Source organism: Podarcis tiliguerta (assembly GCF_965153285.1).
Source record: "Podarcis tiliguerta genome assembly, chromosome: 1".
Classification (NCBI taxonomy): Eukaryota; Metazoa; Chordata; class Lepidosauria; order Squamata; family Lacertidae; genus Podarcis; species Podarcis tiliguerta.
Genome location: NC_139534.1, coordinates 629,119 through 654,588, shown reverse-complemented (window position 1 = coordinate 654,588; position 25,470 = coordinate 629,119). Strand labels below are relative to the sequence as shown.

At 43.1% G+C, this 25,470-nt stretch overlaps 1 protein-coding gene across 2 annotated transcripts; it reads left to right on the top strand.

The window, feature by feature from the left end:
* On the top strand, positions 1-24,879 carry ACADL (acyl-CoA dehydrogenase long chain). 2 transcript variants are annotated; one of them, XM_083400071.1, is made up of 11 exons: positions 1-150; positions 3,646-3,807; positions 6,164-6,301; positions 9,395-9,559; positions 11,411-11,477; positions 13,072-13,236; positions 13,953-14,054; positions 15,497-15,610; positions 19,405-19,532; positions 22,902-22,988; positions 24,180-24,879. In XM_083400071.1, the coding sequence occupies exons 1-11, from the start codon at positions 74-76 to the stop codon at positions 24,271-24,273; spliced, it is 1,299 nt and encodes a 432-aa protein (XP_083256197.1). In that variant the 5' UTR covers positions 1-73; the 3' UTR covers positions 24,274-24,879. The 2 variants fall into 2 exon arrangements, with proteins under 2 accessions (XP_083256197.1, XP_083256198.1); XM_083400072.1 differs by lacking the exon at positions 1-150 and adding an exon at positions 174-2,579.
* The last annotated feature ends 591 nt before the right edge of the window (positions 24,880-25,470 follow it).

Genomic DNA, 25,470 nt, shown 5'->3' with positions numbered 1-25,470 from the left:
GCAGCGCGCGTTCCCGTCCGCCGGAGGGCTCCCGGGAGGCGAGGCGGCGCTGGAGAGGAAGCCGAGCGGCAACATGGCCACGTCGAGGCTGCCGGTGCGCCGCGCCGCGCGCCTGCTGGCCTCTCTCCCAGGCGGCCGGGCGCCTGCCAGGTGAGCGCTTGGGCAGGGGCTGCAGGGAGGCTGGAGAAGCGGGCCGAGCTGGGCGCGGCAGTTTTAGGCCTGAGAAGGCCTGGCAGGGGCCGCAGAGCGCCTTGCACCGGCGGGAAAAGTAGGGCGCAAGTATCCCCCAGAAGTCAGTCCCCCAGATCCTCGGTGCGCGCCTGGCAGTTTTGAGATCGCGAGTCTACAAAACAGAAACAGAAGCAGCTCCCATTAAGGATCTTCTGCTAAAGTTCTTTCTCTCCCTCCCCCCTTTCCGTGAAACTCTCAGTACTTCCGGAGAAGAAGAAAGAACCCTTGTAAATTTAAAATTAGTTGGAAATAAATAGATCTGTGCCTGTTTATGCCCCTATTAAAGACAGCTGCCTCTTCATAACATCACTGGGCTGTAGTGAGTAGCTGTCCCCAGAATGTACAGTGGTACCTCGGGTTACAGACGCTTCAGGTTACAGACTGCTAACCCAGAAATATTACCTCGGATTAAGAACTTTGCTTCAGGATGAGAACAGAAATTGCACGGCGGCAGCAGGAGGCCCCATTAGCTAAAGTGGTACCTCAGGTTAAGAACAGTTTCAGGTTAAGAACGGACCTCCAGAACGAATTAAGTTCTTAACCCGAGGTACCACTGTATTGCAAGCAGTGTCAGATTTATGTATAGGCTAAGTAGGCTAAAGCCTAGGGCCTCTAAATCTAGGGGGCCTCCCTAGCCCACCTGCCCCCCAGTAGGCAGTCTCCCTTCTCCCAAAGTTGCAAACCCAAGACTTCATGCGATGGCAGGGCAACCCGGGCCCAGCAACTGAGACTCAGGGCCAGCCAGTGGGGCCCAGTTTGAACCTCTAGGGCCCAACTTGGGAAAAAAATTGTGGGGCCCTAGTTTATAGCCAAAATCTGCAGAATCTTAGAGAAATAAATCTGTGTGCTTGGTCATTTTCACAAGATCAGCAAAGCTCTTAAAAAATCAGACCTGTTACTGAGTTTTTGTGCAAGTTTGTACAGTTCACTTCTGGAATTTTTAAAGAGAAGATTTTGATGAGCTTGAGAAGCAAGCAAAAGCCACCTTGCCAAATGTTAACTACAAAACAAGGAGACAAAGAGTGAGGGAACAGAAGAGCACTTTCTTCAAGAGATAAGTTTAGAATAAAATCCTTTATTCCTATATTAGATGCACCTGAAGCCAATTTAAAAAGAAGAAGTACTGTGTACAGTGATGTTGCACAATTGTTTTTCCATTCTTTCTATTCTGATAGCATCTAAGCAAGAAATTCAGCAAGGTGTTGAACTGTTGATGGAAGTATCCCCCGGAAGACCTGCTTACAGCAGAGCACTCTTTGTCTCATACAGAGCTTTATCAAATTATATACAAGGAAAAAATTCAGATGGCCTTTCCTAATGTGGAAGCAGTTTTGTGGCTATTTCTTAGTTTTATGGTCACTAACTGCTTGGGAGATAGTTTTTCAAGACCCAAAAGAATTAAAAATGAATTAAGGGCCACAATGTCTCAAGAGAGGTTGTCCACACTGAGCATTCTTTAGAGGAGAAATTGTGAATTGCAGAATTTTAAATACCCATCATCAACCTTGGCTTCCTTCAGTTTTGTTTATAACGCTCTTCCATTTTCTTCTCCTCGTGAGGGTGGGGGATGGGGAGGGCCCTCACAAGAGGGGGAGCCCAGGTCCTCTCTGCATCTAAATCCGGCCCTGATTGCAAGGAGGGGTTTTCCTGCCACAGGTTATAAATGCCACCGGCGCAGTCTTTGCCAGAACTGAAGGGCAAGAATGCTGAACGCCTCACCTGTTTAATTTCTGCCTGCTGCACATCCGTTGATAGAGTGCAAACCCAGCCTCAAAAAAAGGAGGAAGGGGGTGCAAGTGGTGCAGATGAGGAGTAATTGCAGTTTGATTGTGATTGTCAATTGCCCCATAATTAGAAGAGGAATAAATTGCCATAGGAATTAAAAGGCAAGTGGCTTGTATCCTTATTTCCAATCCAGAACTCCTGTAAGACTGGAAAAACCAGCTGTGAACTATGACCCAATTCCTGCCTGTGTTGCGCTGCTTAGATAGTTACTGTGACATGACAAGGCTGGTGTTGGAAGATACCTTTGCTCTCTTTATCATTCAACTACAAGAGATGATTTATTAAAGGGACAGCCATCGTCCTGGTGGTTTAAAAATAGAAAATTACTTCTTTCTTCCCTCTGGCTTTAAAATATTTAAAGTTCTATTTATAACTCTCTCTCTCTCCTCTCTCTGATGCTGTTGACAAACCAGTCAGTGCATCTTTCACGCCAGGAGACGGTTAGCTGGTGTACAAAGTGCCAGCGTGGCGCAGTTCATGTCCAGAGAGCGTTTGAGTCACGTTAGCTGCTAGATGAATGGTTTGGAGAGGTCCTGGCAGAGGGGAAAGTGTGAGTGGAAGAGGTAGGGGAGGATCCACTAATATCCAAAAGTGCAGAAAAGATATTGATTTATTTCTAGAATTTACCAACCATCCACCATCCCAAAAAAATTGTAGCAGTGCACAAAAACAAAGAAAAGGAGTGCAAACAAAATATGAGGTTGAAACAAGAAAATTAGATTGAAATGCATTTGTAAAACCAATGAGAACAATAGCAAACAATGCAAGCCTGAAAGGCCACAAGAGGGCCTCATTTGACCTGAGAGTTCAAGCAGGCTGAAGGTGACCTCAGGCCCTTGGCTGCTGAGGAGTTTTGCACTTGAGCAGTAAAAGCTTAAACTTCACCCAGTAGCAGATTGGCAGCCAGTGCTGATCCATTAGCAGTGGTGCCAAGGAAAAGTTGCTTCTATCTATGCTTAGGGAGCACACATGCTGTCAGCTCCCAGTTGGCCTGAGAGGACTCTTACCAGACTACATTTGGTGTTTTAAAATTGTAAATTGCATTGGGCAGAATGGCAGAAGAGTAATATATTTAAATCCAACCAATAAATGTGACAACCAGTCCAGAGGATGGCAGCAGCTGCCAGCTTTTTCCTCTTCGCCTCAGTGTTGCACTGAATACTTTAGTTATTATTTCATCCTTGTTTCATATAATTTAGGGATTGTGGCTGACATCTTTTGCAACACATCAGAATTATTAAATTGCTCTTTCCTGTTTTTGCAAGTGAGCGTGAATGTGAATAATATTAAGTTTCCCGTAAGATCAGGGAACTGAAATTGTTCTGTGGGGAATACCAAGCCTTTATCAGTTTAAACTGTGAATCAGAAGAGTCTGAATCATAGCTGAACCCCACAGGGCATTAAATGAGGAGTGGGAGAACTATGTAAACCACCTTGAGCTCCATGGAGAAAAGGGTAGGATATAAATGCAGCAAATAAATAGGTTTTCAGTGGAAGCTGTGTTCTTATAACTCCCAGTTTTGCCCACATTCTTCCAGATTGTGACTAGTGTTTTGCTTAAAAAAAAAAAAATCAGTATAAATGTGATGTTTTTCCTACAGGTCCTCTTATTTAATTTTATTTTTAAAGATCTATTCAAACAGAAAATCATGAATCGGCACGCCTTGAAACCTCCTCTGCTAAAACCTTAATGGACATAGGAACTCGGAGGATCTTCTCATCGGATCATGACATCTTCAGGGAAAGTGTAAGAAAGTTCTTCCAGGAAGCTGTGCTTCCACATCATGGAGAGTAAGTTAAACATTGTAAATCTTGTGGTCTTGCCTGTGGTGGTGTTTGTTAACCCGAGTTCGTTCCTTCTCCCCCACCCGCCACCTCCTGTTGGAAGCAATGTTAAATTACATGTCGGTTCTTCTAGGAGAAGAGATTATACTTTTGCCAATGGAACTTTCCATCCTACAGTGTTTAGCAACTTTGCAGGACTGGGGTATCTTTGCTGGAACAGTGGCATGGGATAAAAGGATTGCAGAACAAAACCACACACACTGTAGTCCTGATCAGGCCTCTCTGTGGCTAAAAATCCTGCCCTCCCCTTGTTGTGCATTCATGCATTTAACATAAATATAGTTTGGCCCTTGGTTTAATAATGTAATGCAGCAGGTTAACAAAGGCTGCAACCCTATACCTACTTTCCTGATAGTTTGCCCCATTAAACTTAATAATTTAAATAAATAAATAAATAATTTATTTATTTATTATTTAAATAAACTTAATAATAATAATACTTCTGAGTATTATTATTATTAAGTTTATTTAAATAATAAATAAATTAAATTATTTATTTAAATACTTCTGAGTATTATTATTATTATTACTATTATTATGATTCTATGATTCTATTATTATACCTTGCCTTTTTCCCCTGTAGGCAGCCTACAGATAAAAACAAGAAATGCTTAAAATATAGAAAATCATTAAAAAACCATTAAAAGGTAAAGGTAAAGGTACCCCTGCCCGTACAGGCCAGTCTTGACAGACTCTAGGGTTGTGTGCCCATCTCACTCAAGAGGCCGAGGGCCAGCGCTGTCCGCAGACACTTCCGGGTCACGTGGCCAGCGTGACAAGCTGCATCTGGCGAGCCAGCGCAGCACATGGAACGCCATTTACCTTCCCGCTGGTAAGCGGTCCCTATTTCAAGGCTGCCCTTGAAGCTGTCCCAGAAACTCCAGCGGGTACAGAATGCTGCAGCGAGGCTCCTCACGGGGTCTCTGCCATGGGAGCATATTCACCCAGTGCTTTTCAAGCTGCACTGGCTCCCGGTGGAGTACAGGGTCAGATTTAAGGTGCTGCTTTTGACCTTTAAAGCCCTTCACGGCCTAGGACCCTCATACCTACGGGACCGCCTCTCCTGGTATGCCCCACGGAGAGCCTCAAGGTCCATAAATAACAACACCCTAGTGGTCCCAGGCCCTAAGGAAGTTAGATTGGCTTCAACCAGAGCCAGGGCCTTTTCAACTCTGGCTCCGGCCTGGTGGAACGCTCTGCCTCATGAGACCAGGGCTCTGCAGGATCTGATTTCTTTCCGCAGGGCCTGTAAGACAGAGTTGTTCCGCCTGGCCTTTGGCTTGGAGCCAATTTGACTCCCTCCCCCCCTCTCTTTCTTTTTTCTTTTCCTTCTCCCCTACGATGAGGCTACATTTTAATACTTTAATGTTCCATTATTTTAATGTATTTTACTTTTGTTTTTAAGTTGTAATCATTCATCTTGTTTTTATTATTGCTTGTAAGCCGCTCTGAGCCCGGCCTTGGCTGGGGAGGGCGGGGTATAAATAAAAATTATTATTATTTATTATTATTTATTTACTTGCACCCGAGGGTGCTTTCGAACTGCTAGGTTGGCAGGCGCTGGGACCAAACGACGGGAGCGCACCCCGCCGCCGGGATTCAAACCGCCGACCTTGCGATCGGCAAGTCCTAGGCGCTGAGGTTTTACCCACAGCGCCACCCGCGCCCCTTTAAAAAAAAACCATTAAGCATGGATAAAATTAAAACTATATATGTATATAATAACTATTGAAACTACACCAATAATTGCAATAATAGCAGCAAGACACCAGCTGCAGTCAGTTCTCCAAAGCCTGTTTTTTTGGCTTTTGGGAACTGACTTTTGAGAGCAAGGAAGTCTTCACCTGCTGGCAGAAGGACAACAAGGAGGGAGTCAGTCTAGCTTCTCTATGGAGGAACTTCCAAAGTCTGGGAGCAGCCACCGAGAAGGCCTTCTCCCGCTTCCCCACCAGGTGTGCCTGTGAGGGTGGCGGGACCAAGACAGGGGCTTCCTTTATAGTTTGGCTGCAGTATCTCCATTGGTGGGGAGGGGAACAAATCCAACGAACACCCCCCCCCCCCAGTGCTTAAATCTTGCATCTCTGAATCAGCAGGTGTGAGTGTGCACATGATTGAGCATGTGCACGTACAGACACATAGAAGCAATCCTCAACTCTTGGTATTGTGTATAGGTTTGCTTCTAAACGTCTTTGTTTTCAGTCAATGCATTTTTATAGAGCAATTCCTCACTTTTGTGTCCCCCGCCCGGCACACTGTAAAAAAGTATCCCACAGACTCCGCTCAAATCTTGTTTTATTTGCAGGTGGGAGAAAGCTGGACAGGTGAGCAGAGAGCTCTGGGAAAAAGCTGGACAGCAGGGCTTGCTGGGTGTCAATATATCAGAAGAACATGGTGGCATTGGAGGGGATCTTTTCTCTGCAGCAGTCGTTTGGGAAGAGCAGTAAGTAGCAAATGCACCGTGAAATAATTTTTTCAATGTCAAGTACCTTTTTGCTCTTGATTTCCTATGGCCATATATTTTGGGAACACTGTTGTTGGCTTCCCCTCCCTTTTGCACCCTGATGGCAGCATTTTAGGGTGTTGCTAATTCTTCTGAAATGTATAAAGCCCTGAACAACTTGGGGTGTAGATACCTGAAGGAAAGCTTCTCTGTATATCAGCCTACCCACTTATTGACATCTGCAGGTCATAGTCCTTCTGTGTGTTCCTCAGAGCGCTATGTGTGGTGGTGACTTAGGATAAGGAATTCCATCCCTCCTGAGATACCATTGCCACTGTTGGGTCCATATTTTGACAACGACTAAAAAGTGATCTCATGTTGAGTTGTAAACTGCTTGATCTTATTGTGCAGGACATTGATTTGATGCTAAATGGTAGACTGCTGTGAATCTGGTTGTTGTTGTTTGATGGTAATTTTATGTATTTATGTCAGCTCTTGCTGAGATGTTAAATCAGCATCTTGACTGAAATGCTCCCCAGACTACCGGTACTTGAATGTCCCCCCATCAGTATATCCTTTCCCATAGAAAATTTACACATTGCAGAGAAGGCTAGGCTATAATCCTTGACCCTGACATGCCATCATCATCCCCAGACTGCAATGGTACAGTTCAGAAACCCCTACGGCACTTGATTCCAGTTATCTGTATTTGTGTCAAAATGCCACGCCTTCAGTATGTTGAGAGGCTAGGGTGGAATCTAGACACATAAAAAAGCTGTGAAAATGTTTTATATATATATATATATATATATATATATATATATATATATGCTTTCGTAGATTTTCACGGGTACAGGAATGCAGGTTTTGGTGTCCTCGGGTGTCTTCCCGTGTAAAAGTTGGGGTGTCTAGGCGACGTTTCGACGAGGTCTCACTCGTCATCTTCAGGCTGGTGCTTTCGGCTTCTTGTTACTGGAACAGAGCAGGATCTCAGTGTTTGAGTTCCTATAAATACTGTTGAGGAGGTGTGGTGTATAGCCTCCAATGTTCTGGGCAGAGAGGAGGTTCCCAGGCTAGTGTGCCTTTTCTTCTTTTGTTCCTTAATTACTTGAGGGATATCTTGAGTGATTTCTTGAGTGATTTCCTGAATCCCACTTAGGTGGGTCATTAGGTGTGGATTAGTTGCTAAAGCCTTCGTGTCTTGAACTCTTGAACTTTGTGAAGAGTTTTTCTGAGAAGATGGCTGTACTGCACTTGGTTGTGCTCTGGCTTGGCTTCGTGTATAGGGGCGAGCTGTGGTTTTGTGGCCTGTGCCAGCCAGATCTGTGTAGGGATTGCAGGGGGGTGCAGCATCCGGAGGTGCCACCCTGGTTTGGCTACTGGATGGTGTCTGTAATTTATCTGTGGAGAGGGTCTGGGTTTGGGTCTGGTGTGGTTGATTGGTGATGGCGTTCTGTGTGCCTCTGGATCTGGTGTCAGATTTTGTGGGGAGGGCTAATTTCCAGATGTCTGGCAAGCGGGATGTGTCGTCACGCTTGTTCATGTTGTGAGGGTGTTTCTCTATCTCGATGGCTTCCATGATTATTCTCTTGTGGTGATGTTCCATGTTAAAGAGCAATTTGGAATCTGCAAAATTAATTTCGTGTCCTGTTTCTTTCATGTGTTGGAAAAGAGAGGAAGTTTTTTCTTCTTTTTTGACGGCATTCTTGTGTTCTGCGATCCGTGCATTTATTCGTCTGTTTGTTTGTCCAATGTACGTGGCTGGGCAGACTTTGCAGGGTATTTCATAGACCCCTTGGTTTTCCAACTGAATTTTATCCTTGGGGTTTCTGAGGATATTGGCTATTTTTTGGTTGGTGCAAAAGGCTGTTTTGATATTGTGTTTATGGAGGATTTTGCTAATTTTATCTGTAGTGCCCTTGATATAAGGAAGGAGGGCTATGCCATTGTTTTCTTCTGTGTCTTGGTTTTTGGGGGGTGTTTCTTTTTGGATTAGCTTCGTAACCCTGTTTTGCTGGTATCCATTGGCAATTAACACATTTGAGAGATTCTGTAACTCAGTTGTCAAGTGGTCTTCGTCAGCCAGGCGTTTGGTTCTGGAGATGAGAGTCTTGGCTACGGAGTTTATTTGTGCAGGGTGGTGGTGTGATTGTGCATGTAAGTAGCGGTTGGTGTGTGTTTTTTTCCGGTAGATAGTGTGTCCTAGGGAGCCATCAGGTTTTTTGTAGATTAGGACGTCAAGGAAGGGAAGTTGGTTGTTGGTTTCTATTTCCATAGTGAATTGTATTTTGGGGTGTAGGCTGTTGAGATATATATATATATATATATATATATATATTTGCCATAGCTCACCATTGCCATCTAGTGCCACATTTGTGTAATGCACTTTACAACACACTTAAAATGTTTTATCTGCAGCTGTATATCAGTGGCGCTGTGGGTAAAACCTCAGTGCCTAGGACTTGCTGATCTTATGGTCGGCGGTTCGAATCCCCGCGGCGGGGTGAGCTCCCATCGTTCGGTCCCAGCTCCTGCCCACCTAGCAGTTCGAAAGCACCCTTAAGTGCAAGTAGATAAATAGGTACCGCTTTATAGCAGGAAGGTAAACGGCGTTTCCGTGTGCTGCGCTGGTGCTGGCTCGCCAGATGCAGCTTAGTCACGCTGGCCACGTGACCCGGAAGTGTCTCCGGACGGCGCCGGCTCACGGCCTCTAGAGCGAGATGAGCGCGCAACCCTAGAGTCGGACACGACTGGCCCGTACAGGCAGGGGTACCTTTACCTTTACCTATATCTCAGTCCTAGATCATGGTCTCTCTCTTTCTCTTTTTCCTTTAAAAAAGGAAAGTCCAGTATGCGGAACTATTGTGTGATTTAACTTATCTTTAAGGAATAATTTTGAACAAGTAAATTCAGTCCCTAGCTTCATAACTTCCCCTCAGTAACAAAAACTTTAGATATCAAAAACAATGGAATTATAAAAATAATTTGATAATTAGGTTTCTCTATGTTTTGATATTGTATTTAAAAATCAGCCTGAAATCAATGTGAAGCTGCTTTTTTGAACATCTCTTGACTTCTTTCTTTCTTTTTCAGAATGTATGTTAACTGCACAGGCCCAGGATTCAGCCTTCACTCCGATATTGTCATGCCATATATAGCAAATTATGGTTCAAAAGAGCAGATTAAGAGGTTCATTCCAGAAATGGCAGCTGGCAAATGTATTGGTGCAATAGCTATGACAGAGCCTGGTGCTGGGAGGTGAGCCAAGAAATTACAAAAATTAATTGTTGTAAAAAGTAAGTCCCATTAAGTGTGTGTGCATGTGTGTGCTCTGTAAGATTTCAAATACTTTTGTCTTCCTGTATAAGGTAAAATAGGGACGCGGGTGGCGCTGTGGGTAAAACCTCAGTGCCTAGGACTTGCTGATCGTAAGGTCGGCAGTTCGAATCCCCGTGGCGGGGTGAGCTCCCGCTGTTCGGTCCCAGCTCCTGTCCACCTAGCAGTTCGAAAGCACTCTTAAGTGCAAGTAGATAAATAGGGACCGCTTTATAGCGGGAAGGTAAACGGCGTTTCCGTGTGCGGCACTGGTGCTGGCTCGCCAGTTGCAGCTTAGTCACGCTGGCCACATGACCCGGAAGTGTCTTCGGACGGCGCCAGCTCCCGGCCTCTTGAGCGAGATGAGCGCGCAACCCTAGAGTCGGTCACGACTGGCCCGTACGGGCAGGGGTACCTTTACCTTTACCTTTACCTTTACCTTAATAAGGTAAAATTGGTGGACCAGTTTGTCAGAGCAAATTCCTCTAACTTTGCTGAACTAGGTCAGAGAGCTAGAGTAGTGGTCGAAAGATGGAGTTGTGAACCAGGAAGGAACCAGTTTTAATTTCTCCTCTGCCACAAATTCACTAAGAGTCCACTGGCAAATCACCATCTGTTGGCCTCTGCTCCTTGTATAAAAACAATGCTAAGTAGTTTACAAGGTTGCTCTTAAGTATTTCTGAGTGTGTAGACAGGAGGAACTGTTAACACTATAAATGCAAAGCATTACTGTTGTTACAAGAAATTATATGCACATGATTCCAAGTGCAGGAGGCAGAATAATTATCAACAGGAAGCTGTTATTCCAGGACTAGATGAAAAAAGAAGCAAAGCACTCACCGCTGAAGTAACATTGGATGCAAATACTCCACATGAAAATTAAGTGTTAATGTATGCTTTAATTTTTCTTGTTACCCTGTTTAGATAATGCTTTTTAAAAAATTATTGTGGCTAATTAGGCTGCAGTCTGAGCCCCCGGAGCCTGGCTGCTGGAGGAGGTTAGGATGTAGCAGATGTCCCTGTCTGCTTACCTCTTCCTGCCTCTGCTGCTGGTGGGCTCTTCCTTCTCTTTTAACACTATTACCAGTAGTGTTGCTGATATGGCTCTGAAACAGGGCATTATGAAGGTGGAGCAGGATCCTAAACTGGTCCATAACTTGGATAGGGGCCAATCTGTGCCGGCCAACTACTGGAGCAGGAAAAAGAGAGAAAGTGCTCCTTCCCACATTCTGCCCTGGCTGGCAAGATCTGGCGAGGCTTTTGATTCTGCTACTCTGTCCCACTGCTCCTTGCTGAGACCTTAGAATTGCTCATTCTGTGATATTATGGCAGCGAACAAAACTGTATTGTAACCTTTGAATAAATGTTTTAAATAATAAAAAAGAGTTGCTCCCTTACTGTGCAATCTTGTGCATGTTTACCTGTGGGTAAGCCGCATTGAATACAGTGGAGCCTCCTTACGGAGGGCAGATTTTGCCCTTATTGCAGCCCTGTTCGTAAGGGCAGTGCTATACTTTCCCCCCTTGTAGGAGTGAATGGCAATGGATCACCATTAGAATAGGATCTATTTTTTCATATACCTTGTTAACACTGAATTTCCTCCCATATATGCCTAACTCTCTTCTGGATTCTGCTTGGGGTTCTTTTTTCTTTGTTTTTGTTTGTGTGACTATTCGGAGAACTTGCTTTTATATATAATAGATTCCCTGGTGTGTGATCTATCTATGCTGGGGTTATTTAAAAATAAATACTGTGCCTTTCCCTCCGTACTATTAAGAACTGTTTTATTGTTAGCGATTTGCAGGGTGTGCGAACATACGCAAAAAAGGATGGAAGTGACTGGATTCTAAATGGCAGTAAGGTATGTACAGGAAGGATAAATTATTCTGGATTCGGTGTAGGCTTCATCTTACAGCCCTTTGAGATAATGGCTTCTAAACTGGCCACGGTGGTCTTGCCACTGTACCTTTTGCCAAAGAAGCAGTGCCAAGCTACTTCCCGTTATGTTTTTTACGAGAATTCATGCTGCCAGGTAATGTGGCTACTTCTGCCGGCAGCCTCAAAACTCAATCAGCCTAGCAGGTGCTCTTCTGTACTTCTTTTATCTGGGGAAGATATAAAGACCATCTGAAGAATTTGGCCTTTTCGTGTTCTAACATAGTTGGCCTGCACAGGGTAACCAATGTGCAAATATTTCACAGTTCAAAAGAGTTGGCAGTAGAATGGCTTCCCTGGTATGAAACTGCCTGAGGGGATCAAGGAGGCAAATAAAAACTTGACTACATCAATGCAAAAGAGAAAAAAGAAAGAGTTTACTTTCTCGGTGAGTGTATTGTTCAGGGTTCAAGGAAAATGCCATGCTGGATGCCAACTGCATGCAGCCAGGTTGCTGTTGCTTTGTTATTAGATCCTTTAGTTTGAACTGCTTCTCTTCTTCTCTGATAAAAGTTTGGGGCAGGGAGGAGGAGGGGGAACACCACCTCTCAGTCTACCACCTAGGTTGTTGTAAGGATAGAATAGATAGCCCCATGTGCAGGACCCTGAGCAAATTGGAGGAAGGCCAGGATACAAAACATTTTCATCAGTCAGTACAATGCCACACAAAGTTGCAGGGCTTTTTAGGATGTAACAGCATTTATTCCCATGTTTGGGAAAAGAGACGAGAACATTGTTAATTTTTTCTATTGCTTTCGCTTGTTCACGGCTCTTCTGACACGCTGAAATTAGTTACAGCAAAGTGTTCTGCAGGATTCGGTGGCATGGTTGATTTCCAGCACAATCCCAAGCATCTTTACTTGGTCAGAATTAAGACTCATTGTCCTCCACAGGGCTTTACAGCAGCCTTCCCCAACTGGTGCTCTCTAGATATTTTGGACCACAGTCTCCATCATCCCCAAGCAATATGGCTTTGCAGTCTGGGGCTTGAAGTCCAAAACATCTGGAGGCCACTAAGTTTGAGAAGTCTGCCCTAGTTAAGTGTGCTTACTGGATTATAAGTTTACGTTATGCTAATGTTCGGTTTGCTGCTTGCTGCTTCTTTTTTTAAGAGCTGCATTAGAAGAATCGTGAGCCTCTTTTTTCCCGTCTGCCTTACTCCTTGTGATGGGGATCACTTGGCAGTGGGATATCTTTGGGTCTCTTCTGTATCCTGTCCTGTGAACAAGAATTCAAAGTGATCTTGATTAAACTAGACAATTAGCACGAAAGCTGCAAGATAAAACGAATAAGCAATGGTTTGCTCAGAGAGAAATCCACCAGTAAAAACTGGAATGGCTGACTCTATGGTAGCATTGTTGTGATGGGTTCCCCTCTCCTCCATGTGAATGTTCATTGCAAATCACCGCTGCATTGTAAATGGCTGCAGCTGGAGTTCCTTAACAGAGACCCTGTCTCCAAGACAAAGAAAGTCATAGCAATAGTATGTAGCTACTTTATCCCACTCCACTGTATTGCAGGTGTTCATTACTAATGGTTGGATGAGTGATGTAGTAATTGTCGTGGCTGTTACAAACCGTGAGGCCCGTTCCCCTGCTCATGGCATTAGCCTCTTTCTAGTAGAAGAAGGAATGAAAGGATTCATCAAAGGGCGTAAACTTGAGAAAATAGGACTTAAAGCACAGGTGAGTCGTGGGAGTCTGAGAAGCCACTCTGATGATTGCCTGTGATGAATGCAACTTGAGGAATGACATAAATATTCTAAAACTATTAAGAAGTGTATTATTTAGCACTAAAATAGAGAGCAAAATTGAAAGGTGGGTGCAGGACCACACATCACGCAAAGGAGCCCTTCACCCAGAAGCTACTTGTGCAGCGGCATCCCATGGTGGTGGCAGCCACCTTTGGCATCTCATGTGTCTGCCCCTTTGACACAAAGTGAGCTGTGGGGCAGGAACCTGATCTTAGCCTCAAAAGTGGTGCATTGGTGAAGACAGCTTAACTTCCACTGCCCCAGTTCCCCAAGGTCAGTTTCCCAAACTCCTGCTCTGTGTATGTATATATGTCCTGCCCCAACCCTGTTCCAGTAATGGAAGTGAGCCCATCTGAGAAAAGTACAGTACCTGGGTTGATGGAGGGGTGGGATTTGTCTCCTGTCCCCCGTGCATGATGTTAAGTATTAGGCACACCCTACGGCTCACCAAGTGTTGGCGGTGGGACAGACATTTGAGACAAACATGGCTACTGCTGCTACATTGCATTTGGTCCTTAGAAAATGGATGTGGTGAGCTATAATTTTCATCAGCAGTTTGATTTCTGAGCCTGTGTGTATGAAGGGAACAAGAAGCAGACTTGCAAAATGGTGGTAGCAAATTTTCTGTGTGATTTTTTTTAAAATTAGGACACGGCAGAGCTGTTTTTTGAAGATGTCCGCCTGCCTGCTGGGGCCTTGCTTGGACAGGAGAACAAAGGTTTCTATTATCTAATGGCAGAGCTTCCTCAGGTAGGGGAGACATAAAACCACACTGAGGCACACAAAGGCATGACTTGTTCATTGCAGCGACAGATTGCATGGTGTGACATTTGATCTCCACCACAGGATTTCAGCAGCTACCACCTGCTGATCTCAGTGTGGGTTTTTTGCTGCTTCATGTTGGAAATACTGCATTTGAAATTGATGTGTGATCTTCTTTCTACTGGGTTACAGACCTGTGTGTTAATTTAAGAGATCACAGCTTCCTAAGAATTATCAAAATGGTTTGATAATGTAACTGATTTTTGCCATGCCAGTTTAATATTAAAATGATTGTGGGTGGACAATTTGATTTCAAATTATGATACCATATTGAGTAGATCTGTTGCAGACGCATTTGATCGCAGCATAATGGATAACTGTTATTTAACATTAGTGACTCCATCTTCAGCTGTTCCATTCTGGAGCTGGCACAGCGAAAAATGAGAAAAAATCCCGTCCCATCCACCTTCTAGTCTGGCTGGCGCGAGTAGCAAGACGAGATGAGGCAGTCAGTGTTCTGCTCACTGTCTGGGGTAGGGTTGGGTCATATCTGCTTTTCAATATTGTGATATATCACCTGCTGAACATCACGTCATCCTGATATCTCACAATGTCTGAAAAAAGGATGTAACTATGTAGAGGCAAATGGGGTAATGTCTTGGCAACAGCTACTTCTTAGGAGTGTAAAACTGATACCTATTTACTTATCTTTAAGATATTGCCCCGATTCTTGTAATTTGAACATAGCTTCTGCATATGGCCCTACATGCATATATTCCACGTCCAATTTTTCTCAGGATGCATTGTTGTTATGCGCCTTCCCAAACTCGAAGAGTGGTGCAAAATTCCAGGGGTTGCAGGTGCGCTTTACATGGAGTCTGTTTCCCTTTGGACAGTGAGGCATAGAAAAGACTACTGACTTTACAATATATGATTTATTTACACACACACACACACACACACACATATACAACCTGAGGAATTTAGGATGTGTGGCACCCCACAAACTCCTAACAATATATTGTGTGTTCAGAATGTACATACATGAGGTGCATATACTTAGGTCTCCTGTGTGGACAGGTTCTCAGGCGCATAGATGCAAAATGGTAATCTCAACCCCCCCCCCCCCCGCTGTGCTTATACACTACACACTTTGGCCATCAATATAGGGCTGATGTTGCTATTCTAGACACATGTCTAGCAATTTGGATCTGGGACTAAAAATTTTATATCCAAATTGAACCCTGTGGGGATTTTGAAGAATGTTGAAAATATTAGAAGCTTAATTCTGGTCCACATCACTTTTAAAGACTGGGAAGACTAGCTTGTGATGAAAGGGCAGAGAATATCAAATACAGAACTGTGCATACGAATAGCTTTTCTGTGGTAATGAGCACATGTGAGAATGTTTTCTCCCTCCATCTCTTAAGGAAAGGTTGTTGATTGCTGATATGGCAATTGCCAGTTGTGAATTCATGTTTGAAGAGACAAGAAACTATGTTAAACAAAGAAAAGCTTTTGGAAAAACAGTTGCACATTTGCAGGTAAGCATTTAGGCATGTTTCTTTGTCCTGTAAAGTCATAATAAATGTCTGAATCCCATAAAGCGTATATTACTCTGACAAGCTCTGACACCACACGTCAGACTACCTGTTTGATTCACCTAATGTGCAATCGGCCTTTCCCCCCTCTCCTTGGCCCCAGATTTGACTCTAGGGTAGCTGGGAGAACTTCCTGGATGGTACATGGGGTAAGGGGAGACGGTGACATCTGACAAACTTCAAGGCTTGCGCTGGTGGAATGTTCACCACAGCGAGACATTCATAGAATCATAGAGTTGGAAGAGACCACAAGGGCCATCGAGTCCAACCCCCTGTCAAGCAGGAAACACCATCAGAGCACTCCTGACATATGGTTGTCAAGCCTCTGCTTAAAGACCTCCAAAGAAGGAGACTCCACCACACTCCTTGGCAGCAAATTCCACTGTCAAACAGCTCTTACTGTCAGGAAGTTCTTCCTAATGTTTAGGTGGAATCTTCTTTCTTGTAGTTTGGATCCATTGCTCCGTGTCCGCTTCTCTGGAGCAGCAGAAAACAACCTTTCTCCCTCCTCTATGTGACATCCTTTTATATATTTGAACATGGCTATCATATCCCCCCTTAACCTCCTCTTCTCCAGGCTAAACATGCCCAGCTCCCTTAGCCGTTCCTCATAAGGCATCGTTTCCAGGCCTTTGACCATTTTGGTTGCCCTCCTCTGGACACGTTCCAGTTTGTCAGTGTCCTTCTTGAACTGTGGTGCCCAGAACTGGACACAGTACTCCAGGTGAGGTCTGACCAGAACAGAATACAGTGGCACTATTACTTCCCTTGATCTAGATGCTATACTCCTATTGATGCAGCCCAGAATTGCATTGGCTTTTTTAGCTGCCGCGTCACACCGTTGGCTCATGTCAAGTTTGTGGTCAACCAAGACTCCTAGATCCTTTTCACATGTACTGCTCTCAAGCCAGGTGTCACCCATCTTGTATTTGTGCCTCTCATTTTTTTTGCCCAAGTGCAATACTTTACATTTCTCCCTGTTAAAATTCATCTTGTTTGTTTTGGCCCAGTTCTCTAATCTGTCAAGGTCGTTTTGAAGTGTGATTCTGTCCTCTGGGGTGTTAGCCACCCCTCCCAGTTTGGTGTCATCTGCAAATTTGATCAGGATGCCCTTGAGTCCATCATCCAAGTCGTTGATAAAGATGTTGAATAAGACCGGGCCCAAGACAGAACCCTGTGGCACCCCACTAGTCACTCTTCTCCAGGATGAAGAGGAACCATTGATGAGCACCCTTTGGGTCCGGTCAGTCAGCCAGTTACAAATCCACTGAGTGGTAGCATAGTCAAGACTGCATTTTACCAGCTTCTTTACAAGAATATCATGGGGCACCTTGTCAAATGCCTTGCTGAAATCAAGGTAGGCTACATCCACTGCGTTCCCTTCATCTACCAGGCTTGTAATTCTGTCAAAAAACGAGATCAGGTTAGTCTGACATGACTTATTTTTCAGAAATCCATGCTGACTATTGGTGATCACAGCATTCCTTTCTAGGTGCTCACAGACTGTTTGCTTAATGATCTGCTCCAGAATCTTCCCTGGTGTTGATGTCAGACTGACTGGGCGGTAATTATTTGGGTCCTCTCTTTTCCCCTTTTTGAAAATAGGGACAACATTTGCCCTCCTCCAGTCTGCCGGGACTTCGCCTGTTCTCCAGGAATTCTCAAAGATGACTGCCAGTGGTTCTGAGATCACATTTGCCAGTTCTTTTAATATTCTTGGATGCAGTTCATCTGGCCCTGGAGACTTGAATACATCTAAACTAGCCAAGTATTCTTGTACTATCTCCTTAGTTATTCTGGGCTGTGTTTCCTCTGCTGAATCATTTGCTCCAAATTCTTCAGGTCAGGCATTGTTTTCTTTATCGGAGAAGACTGAGGCAAAGAAGGCATTGAGGAGTTCAGCCCTTTCTGTGTCCCCTGTTTGCATTTCACCATCTTCTCCTCTGAGTGACCCCACTGTTTCTTTGTTCTTCCTTTTGCTACGAACATACCCATAAAAGCCTTTTTTGTTGCTTTTAACCTCTCTAGCAAGCCTGAGCTCATTCTGTGCTTTAGCTTTTCTGACTTTGTGTCTACACATGTTGGCTATTTGTTTGAATTCCTCTTTGGTGGTTTCCCCCCTTTTCCATTTTTTTGTACACATCCTTTTTTAATCTTAACTCAGTTAAAAGTTCTTTAGATAGCCACCCTGGCTTCTTTAGGCACCATCCAACAAATATCCGGGTAATTGAAGTCCCCCATTACTACTATCTCCCTTCCTTTTGCATGCTTGGCCATCTGTTCCAGGAAGGCATCATCTATGTCCTCCGTTTGGCTTGGGGATCTATAGTAAACTCCCACAATGAGGTCACTGTTATTCTTCTCTCCCTTAATTTTGACCCAAATGCTCTCACTTTGGCTTTGAGGTTCTAAATCTTGGATCTCTTCACAGGTATACACATCCCTGACATATAACACCACTCCTCCTCCTTTCTTGTCTGGTCTGTTTCTCTGAAATAGATTATATCACTCCATTATTACATTCTAATCGTGGGACTTATGCCACCAGGTTTCAGTGATGCCTATTATGTCATATTTAGTTTGCTGTACCAAGAGCTCAAGCTCATCTTGTTTATTTCCCATGCTTTGCGCATTAGTGTACAGACATTGAAGTCCATTAATCATTCCCCCATGTCTCTTATTTAAGGATTTTTTCCTCCCACCACTAGGTCTGCGTGCTGTTTGCTCCATTTGGTCTATGACATTTGGATGATCATCTTCATCAGTTGATAGACTCCTACCTTCAGGAGCACTGTCTCCCTCCCCCACATTAGTCAGTTTAAAGCCCTCCTGATGAGGTTTCTGAGATTTTTGGCAAAAACATTCCTCCCAACCGTTGTGCGGTGCAGCCCATCGCTTGCCAGAAGTCACCCTATGGCTGTATATGCACATCACACTAAAAACATAGTTTAGCAGCATGTGCATGAGTCAGTTCACCATTTTTTCCTCAAGAACCTAATTTTTACAAGTGTAAATTTTAGAGAAATCCATAGAATTGGTCCTGGATACAGTACAGCATGACAAACCTGATATACCCTGAGAAAACAGTATCCTTCCGGGTGAAATGAATACTTTCCTTGCTAGCAATTTCAAACAAAACCTGGGTTCAACCTCATATAATTTATTGCCTTTTCTCCCCTACCTCACCCTGCCTTCTGTCTTTATACTGGTTCTGTTCTCTCTGCCAAGCGGTGCTTCTCAAACTTGGGTCTCCAGCTGTTGTTGGACTACAACTGCCATCATCCCTGACCAGTCCTGCTAGTAAAGGGATGATGGGAGTTGTAGTCCAAAAACAGTTGGAGACCCAAGTTTGGGAAATACTGATAGGTATCCACTTCTCACCAGACGCTTTGCCTGTATTGTCTCATTTCCATTTTCCCAGGCACCTTCCACGTAGCACATCTATATCTGTGCTTCCTTGGAGCACCTCCACAGGCCTTCCTGATGCTACAGTGGCTTTCCTTCGCAAATGTTTCCCAGAGTACACAGTGTAATGTACATTTTAAGAATAGTTTGGAACTTTGTGGGTGGTGCATTCTGTGCCGTGGGAGAGCAGAATTGAACCTGCCAGCCTATGGATCATTAACCCACATAAAATATAGGAGAGGTACATTATGGGGTGCCTGACGTGCTGCTCAGTTCTAATGGATCTTACTCCCAGGTAAATAAACTGTGCATTTTCTTTCTTGAATTGGAAGACTGTGCAGCACAAGCTAGCAGAACTGAAAACACAAACATGTGTAGGTCGTACGTTTCTGGACAGCTGTCTCCAGCTCCACTCCGTGAAACGGCTGGATTCTGCCACCGCTTCAATGGCCAAGTACTGGTATGTGTGTTAAACAAGTTATCTAACTTTCCATATAACATCTCTGTCTTTTGAACAGTTACATTGAACATAACCTCATATGGTTGACAGGCTGTGAAAGGCCTTTCTTACAGGGGTGCGAAGAATTTCCTGGGGGGTGACAAATGTCTCCATGATCCTTCCTTCAGTTTAATTTTGCTACTTCTGTGCACAAATACTTGTGCATATGAGAAGTGGGATGCACACCCCAGGGCTCATTTTGAACAGCAGGATTGATTTTTAAAAATGGAAGTAAAAGTTCCTGAAATGGTTAGGAAAGTGCAACTACTTCTTAAGTAGTTGTGTTTAACATAGCATGAAGCAGATCACACAATCAGCACAGGGATTTCCCCTTGCACCACAGAACGTTCTCATCCGCACCGTGTAATATTGTTCTGAGTTCCCCTCCAGCCCTCTGGAACAGATTTGGAAGTCCCACCAGGGAGGAGAGGTGGGGGAAGCCATTGTGCTAATGCTAATCCTTGCACTTGTGCAACCATTTAGGTCTGGATGCTCCACATGAGGCCATTCAACACTTAAGTGCAAGAAAGTTAACAGTAACAACAAATACATCCTGATAGGCTGCCACCACAAACGAAATGTGAAAACCCCCCTCAAAGTTAGCCTTTGCCAGCCTGCGGTTGGACTAGATGACCCTCTGGGGCCCTTCCAACTCTATCAGACATTTTGGACTTCTGCCAGCAAAGGCTCCTCTAGGCTCTTTGGGAGGGTGTCTGAGCCCAGCTGACAAGGACTTCTCTGCTTAAGCCAAGCTCTAGAAATATAAACAGCAAGGAGCTTGATATTTACTTTGCTACAGCTAAGAGGACACAGAACAAAACCCTGTGAAATGTCATTGGAACACAAGGGGGTAGCTTAACAGCCTCCAGCACACAGGGAAAATTGTTAATGAGAAATACATTTTAAAGCAGTGAATTTAAATGCCCAAGTATTTAAAGAATGTTTGATGAGAGGAAATGGAAGGCGACTATCACACACAGGCTTGCAAATAAAATCAGTAAAGTCAATCTAACTTTGCTGATTATACCTTCTTGCCTGACCAATACAGTGTTCCTTGCGAGAAAGAAGTTCTGAAAGAGAATGAGAACGTTTTTAGATTTAGATCAAGCCTGTCATATTTTTTGGAAATTGGAGACCAACAAAAGCTGCGGTCTTAATGGAGGTGCATTGTTTCGTGAGACCGATGGCAGGAGAGTCTCTGCCTTTGATGTAAGGGGTCTAGGCAGCAGACCAGAAATTCATTTAGTGGTTGGTTCCACTTCCTTGATAATTCTAGACTTCCACTGCAAATCAGTTAGCTATTGTGAAAAAGGGGTTAATGCGAAAATGTGCACTGGGAAATTAAAAATGCAATATATATGCCTATTCAGTATTCACCACAGTGGGTGTCAAATACCAGGCATCAGGAGGCACTGTTGGGAATATTTCAGGATGTAGGGGGCTCGTCACAATAGCAGCAGGCAGGGAATTAAAATGGAAAGAAAACAGAAGAATGTGACAGAGGGTTGTTTCTTGATTGCTCGTCACTAAGAATACTAGTCATGCTCGCACCCCATGCAGCACTTGTAGTAGCACAGATGCTGCCTCTAGATGAGAAAAATGCCTTGTCCTCAAAATAATATGATGCCATGAGTGAGGTGAGGTCTATATACCAAATGAACACTGCGTTTATTGGCTATGAACTAGTCTGGAAAGGCAATTAGAAAGTAGGAAAGAATCTGGCTGCATGACTACAATGCAGTACAAATGGGTGAGGACCCTTTAATAAAAGACTCTGGCACCCATTACTGGAAATTACTGGGTTCCTTAGATTTGGAAACTGGGTATGCTGGGTTGGTTTTAAAGCAGTGTTGGCTACTTGCAGTCCTTGAACTGAATAAAGTTTGTCAGCTAATTTATTCAGGAAGATCTTGTATTTCTTTTTCTCTCCCTCCTCCTCTTTTGAGGTAGACAAGTCACCTTGACCTCAGCTTCTAAATTGCTCTTGGCAAAATACAGCTTGAAGAGACCATGATATTAGAAGTCTGGCTTCCATAACAATGCTTAATTGCTGAGCTGAATGGCTTTTGGAAACCATAACACGATCTTATTTCAAAACGGCTGAAGGTTTATCAAATAAGTAGTTCCATATAGCATGCTGCATAAACATAGACTCGGTATTTTTCACCAAGCATTTCCCCAAATCTCTCTGGCTCTTCAGGGTGGAAATGTTGCTCACTTGCCATGTTATAACACATCCTGACCTGGGCTGCCTCTTTAGAGTTCCATTTTTCATTAGCCAGAAAAAGCCGCTGGGTTGTTATTGCTGTTACATATTAACTTATGTTTTACCAGACAGAGTTAGACAAGTAAAAACAGCTAAGGTAATACTTTGTACTGATGCCAGATTGAATTAACTACATGGTTGAAAGAAATCAGATGCTAGATTAGAAGGACAGAAAACATTTTTGTGAGGCTATACTGATTTTTCTCTTGTGGAAACTATAGAAAGAGAAACACACACCAATAACAAAGTCCAGATGGGGTATTTCTAGTTATGGAAAAGAAATTTGGGTATAAATTCCTGATAGGAAAGTAATTTTACTTAGCCTCTAAGAAAAGGAAATCACCATTGTCTTTTTGTCTGTGCAGAATGATTAACTATAGTCATAACCACATGGTGAATACTGCAGCCCATGGCAACCATATCTTATCCCCTAATAAAACTCCTTATAGTTTCCTTAAGTAAAGCGGTTTCTTGGTATCATTACTGAGTATGACTCTGGCTGTATTCAGATAGAGCTGTTCTCTTTTTACTGCTGCATGGGAAAAGATCCTAGAGTGTGTGTGCACATTCTAAACTGGAATGGAAAACTCAGCGCTGGGACAAAAGTACCAATCAAACTGTGTTGCCTAGGTAGTGCTTTTATCACTAAGGAAAGCATTACATAAAACCAAGAATTGTAGGGGGCTAGATTCAACTAAGGGTTTCCCACTACTGGAAGCCAATTCAAGGTCTTGTGCTAGTGCAATATGGCTTTCCCCTGTTCTCTCCCTTTGTACCCCCCTCTCCTTCCAAATTGGCTCGGGAGGGTCTGGAGAACCCCCAGAAGAGGATTTGGGGGGGGGGGGAGAGATTGTTCCCTGGCAGTGATCTCCTTAGTGCTGCATTGAATCCCCCTCTAAATGTTGCATCAACCTGCATTTGAAACCTTTTCTACAGCCAATACATTATTTTGAGCATCATGCAAGCTATTTCAAAATGGTGATTATTAAAAGATTGTGGTGGTGCAACTTATTTAAGAGATCTAAGCTTAACTGCTATGGAAACAGATTTTCTCTCTGTTTAAGGGCTTCTGATCTCCAAAACAATGTGGCTACTCAGTGCGTGCAACTCCATGGAGGATGGGGATATATGTGGGAATATCCAATTGCAAAGTAAGTACGACTACTTTTTATCCTCACAGGCATGCCTGTTGTTCGGGAAAAGCTGATCATCCATAAAGAGAGATGTTTCAGTGGTCTTTTACTTATCCAGTTAAGTCTACAAGCTGGGAAACGATGTTTGTATTCTTTAAGTACAAAATGTTGACACGGGAATTTTAATTGAGCCCCTGTGTCCTCTCTGGGTCCAGTGACTGGTTGAAACCTGAACACTCACCTTTAAACAGGATTAAGGCAGTTTCTTCCAAAACGTAAAACTTCATTATCTATTGGTTGTGAAGAAGAGGAGTTGCAGAACATTATAATCAATAGGTCTAGAGAAACAGAGACTGGTGCTTGAGCTGAATTACTAACCAGTTTCTCTTCAGATGAGAAACTGTTAGGACAGTGCTGCCATGCAGATGTTTCAGCATCATTATTAATATGATTTAAGGATGACAGTGGGCCAGTTTGGACCTCACAAGCTGCAGCAACGAACGGTACTTAAGATCCCAGTTAAGTAATGTGTGGCTCATCACCCAACCTTTGGGGTACTTTGAGATATATTATTTGTCTCTATGGTCAAAATTATGTCCTGTTGTCTTTTCAAACATTTAAGGTCCCATCATTTTATTCCTAAGAATTACTGTGTATAAGACTAGGTCTTTTTCCTTAAAAATAATGTCAAAATTAGGGGGACGTCTTATAGACGGAAAAAAATGAGATTAGATAGATAGATAGATATTGCTTGCAAGGAACTTTATTGGAAAACCTCTAAACACATATGGTCTTTTATGGACAGACCAGGATTTCTTTTGATTTCAAAGCATCTGGAAAATAAATTAAAAATGGTTATTATTAACAAGAATATAAATGTTAGACAGTGTGCTAGTGTAATCATCAATATGACAATTAGCTTTGTATCTTACTTTCTCCTTGTTGTTGTTACTTTTTAAATGTTTAGCTTTATAAATAAATAAATAGCATAAAAACAATTTTCTCCTCAAAGCTTAGCATAGTGAGGGAGAATGTAACAGACTCTGATGAAACAATTGCTCTGTAAAAACTACTGTAATTTAAGCAATGCACACTTGAAGATTAAGAGCAGTTTTCTCCCAGGATCCAAGCTTGTATCCCTGATGACACATGTTTCTATTTAGAAGTACTAATATGTTTTGCAATCTACTCATTGACATTTTTCTCTAGATCTTTTGTAGATTCTCGTGTTCAGCCAATATATGGTGGTACTAATGAAATAATGAAAGAGCTCATTGCTAGAGATATCGTGATCGACAAATAGGCATCTATTTATACTAACGGATAGTTCCAGATCCCATTTCCACTGATAAGGAATTACATTGTGCCAAAAATAAAAATAAGGAGACAGATGGGTCTAATTGAAGAAGAAACAGCAGCAAAAGTCTGTTTAGACATTAACAATAAAAATTTTGTTTTTGTTGATCTCCAGTGTTTAACTTAGAATAACTGTTAATGATTTATTTCTCTTATGATTTAACTCCCCAAATGCAAAAAACTCTTACAAGTATTTGGACTACAAGCACAAAATTCATGATGTCATCTAAAGCTGAATTATTTAAAACCTAATGCAATTCTTTTCTGTTCTGTTGGAGGATGATGTGAAAAATTTCTACTGCAGAAACTGTAAAGCTCTTTGGAAATAAATGTAGGCCCATTTCTGACAAAAAAGAAATAAATATACCTCTTCTAATGATCTTAATGGGTATGCTTCTCTATAAGCAAAGAAGACAACAGGTGGGCAGTTAATCTTCTAACGTTACAGATGATTGCACAAAAAGAGTGCCATTTGTATGCAGCCTAAAGTGCCTTCCAACATGTAACTGTATTTTGTATGTGACAATAAAAGAAAAAACTTATATAATAGTAATATCATAGTCCAGTAATATCTTTGATATCTTTTGAGTCAACAGCTTGAAAGTGTCATGATACCTGAGGTGCTCCAAACTGCACTGCAAGATGTGACACACTGGATGTGCAACATGACACCTATTAAATGTGGCAATAGTGCTTAAATAACTTCAGAGACCTGGTACCTAGCCATCAATTAAATCAGGGGTTGCCAACCTTTTGAGGCCCCTGTGCACATTTGCAAAATGGAGAAATGGTCATGGGCACTACCCAAAACTTGCAATCAAGCACATAACCCTCCTATTTGATTGGTTAAAACAGAATACTTCTTTGGAGTCTAATTTCAATGGAGGAAAGGGACTCAGTGGGTGCCATGGAACGATTGGAAGGCTTGCTGATTGGAAGGTCAGCAGTTTGAATCCCCACGACGGTGTGAGCTCCTGTTGTTCGGTCCCAGCTCCTGCCAACCTATCGGTTTGAAAGCACATCCAAGTGCAAGTAGATAAATAGGTACCACTGCGGCGGGAAGGTAAATGGCATTTTTGTGCACTGCTCTGGTTTCGCCAGAAGCGGCTTAGTCATGCTGGCCACATGACCCGGAAGCTGTACG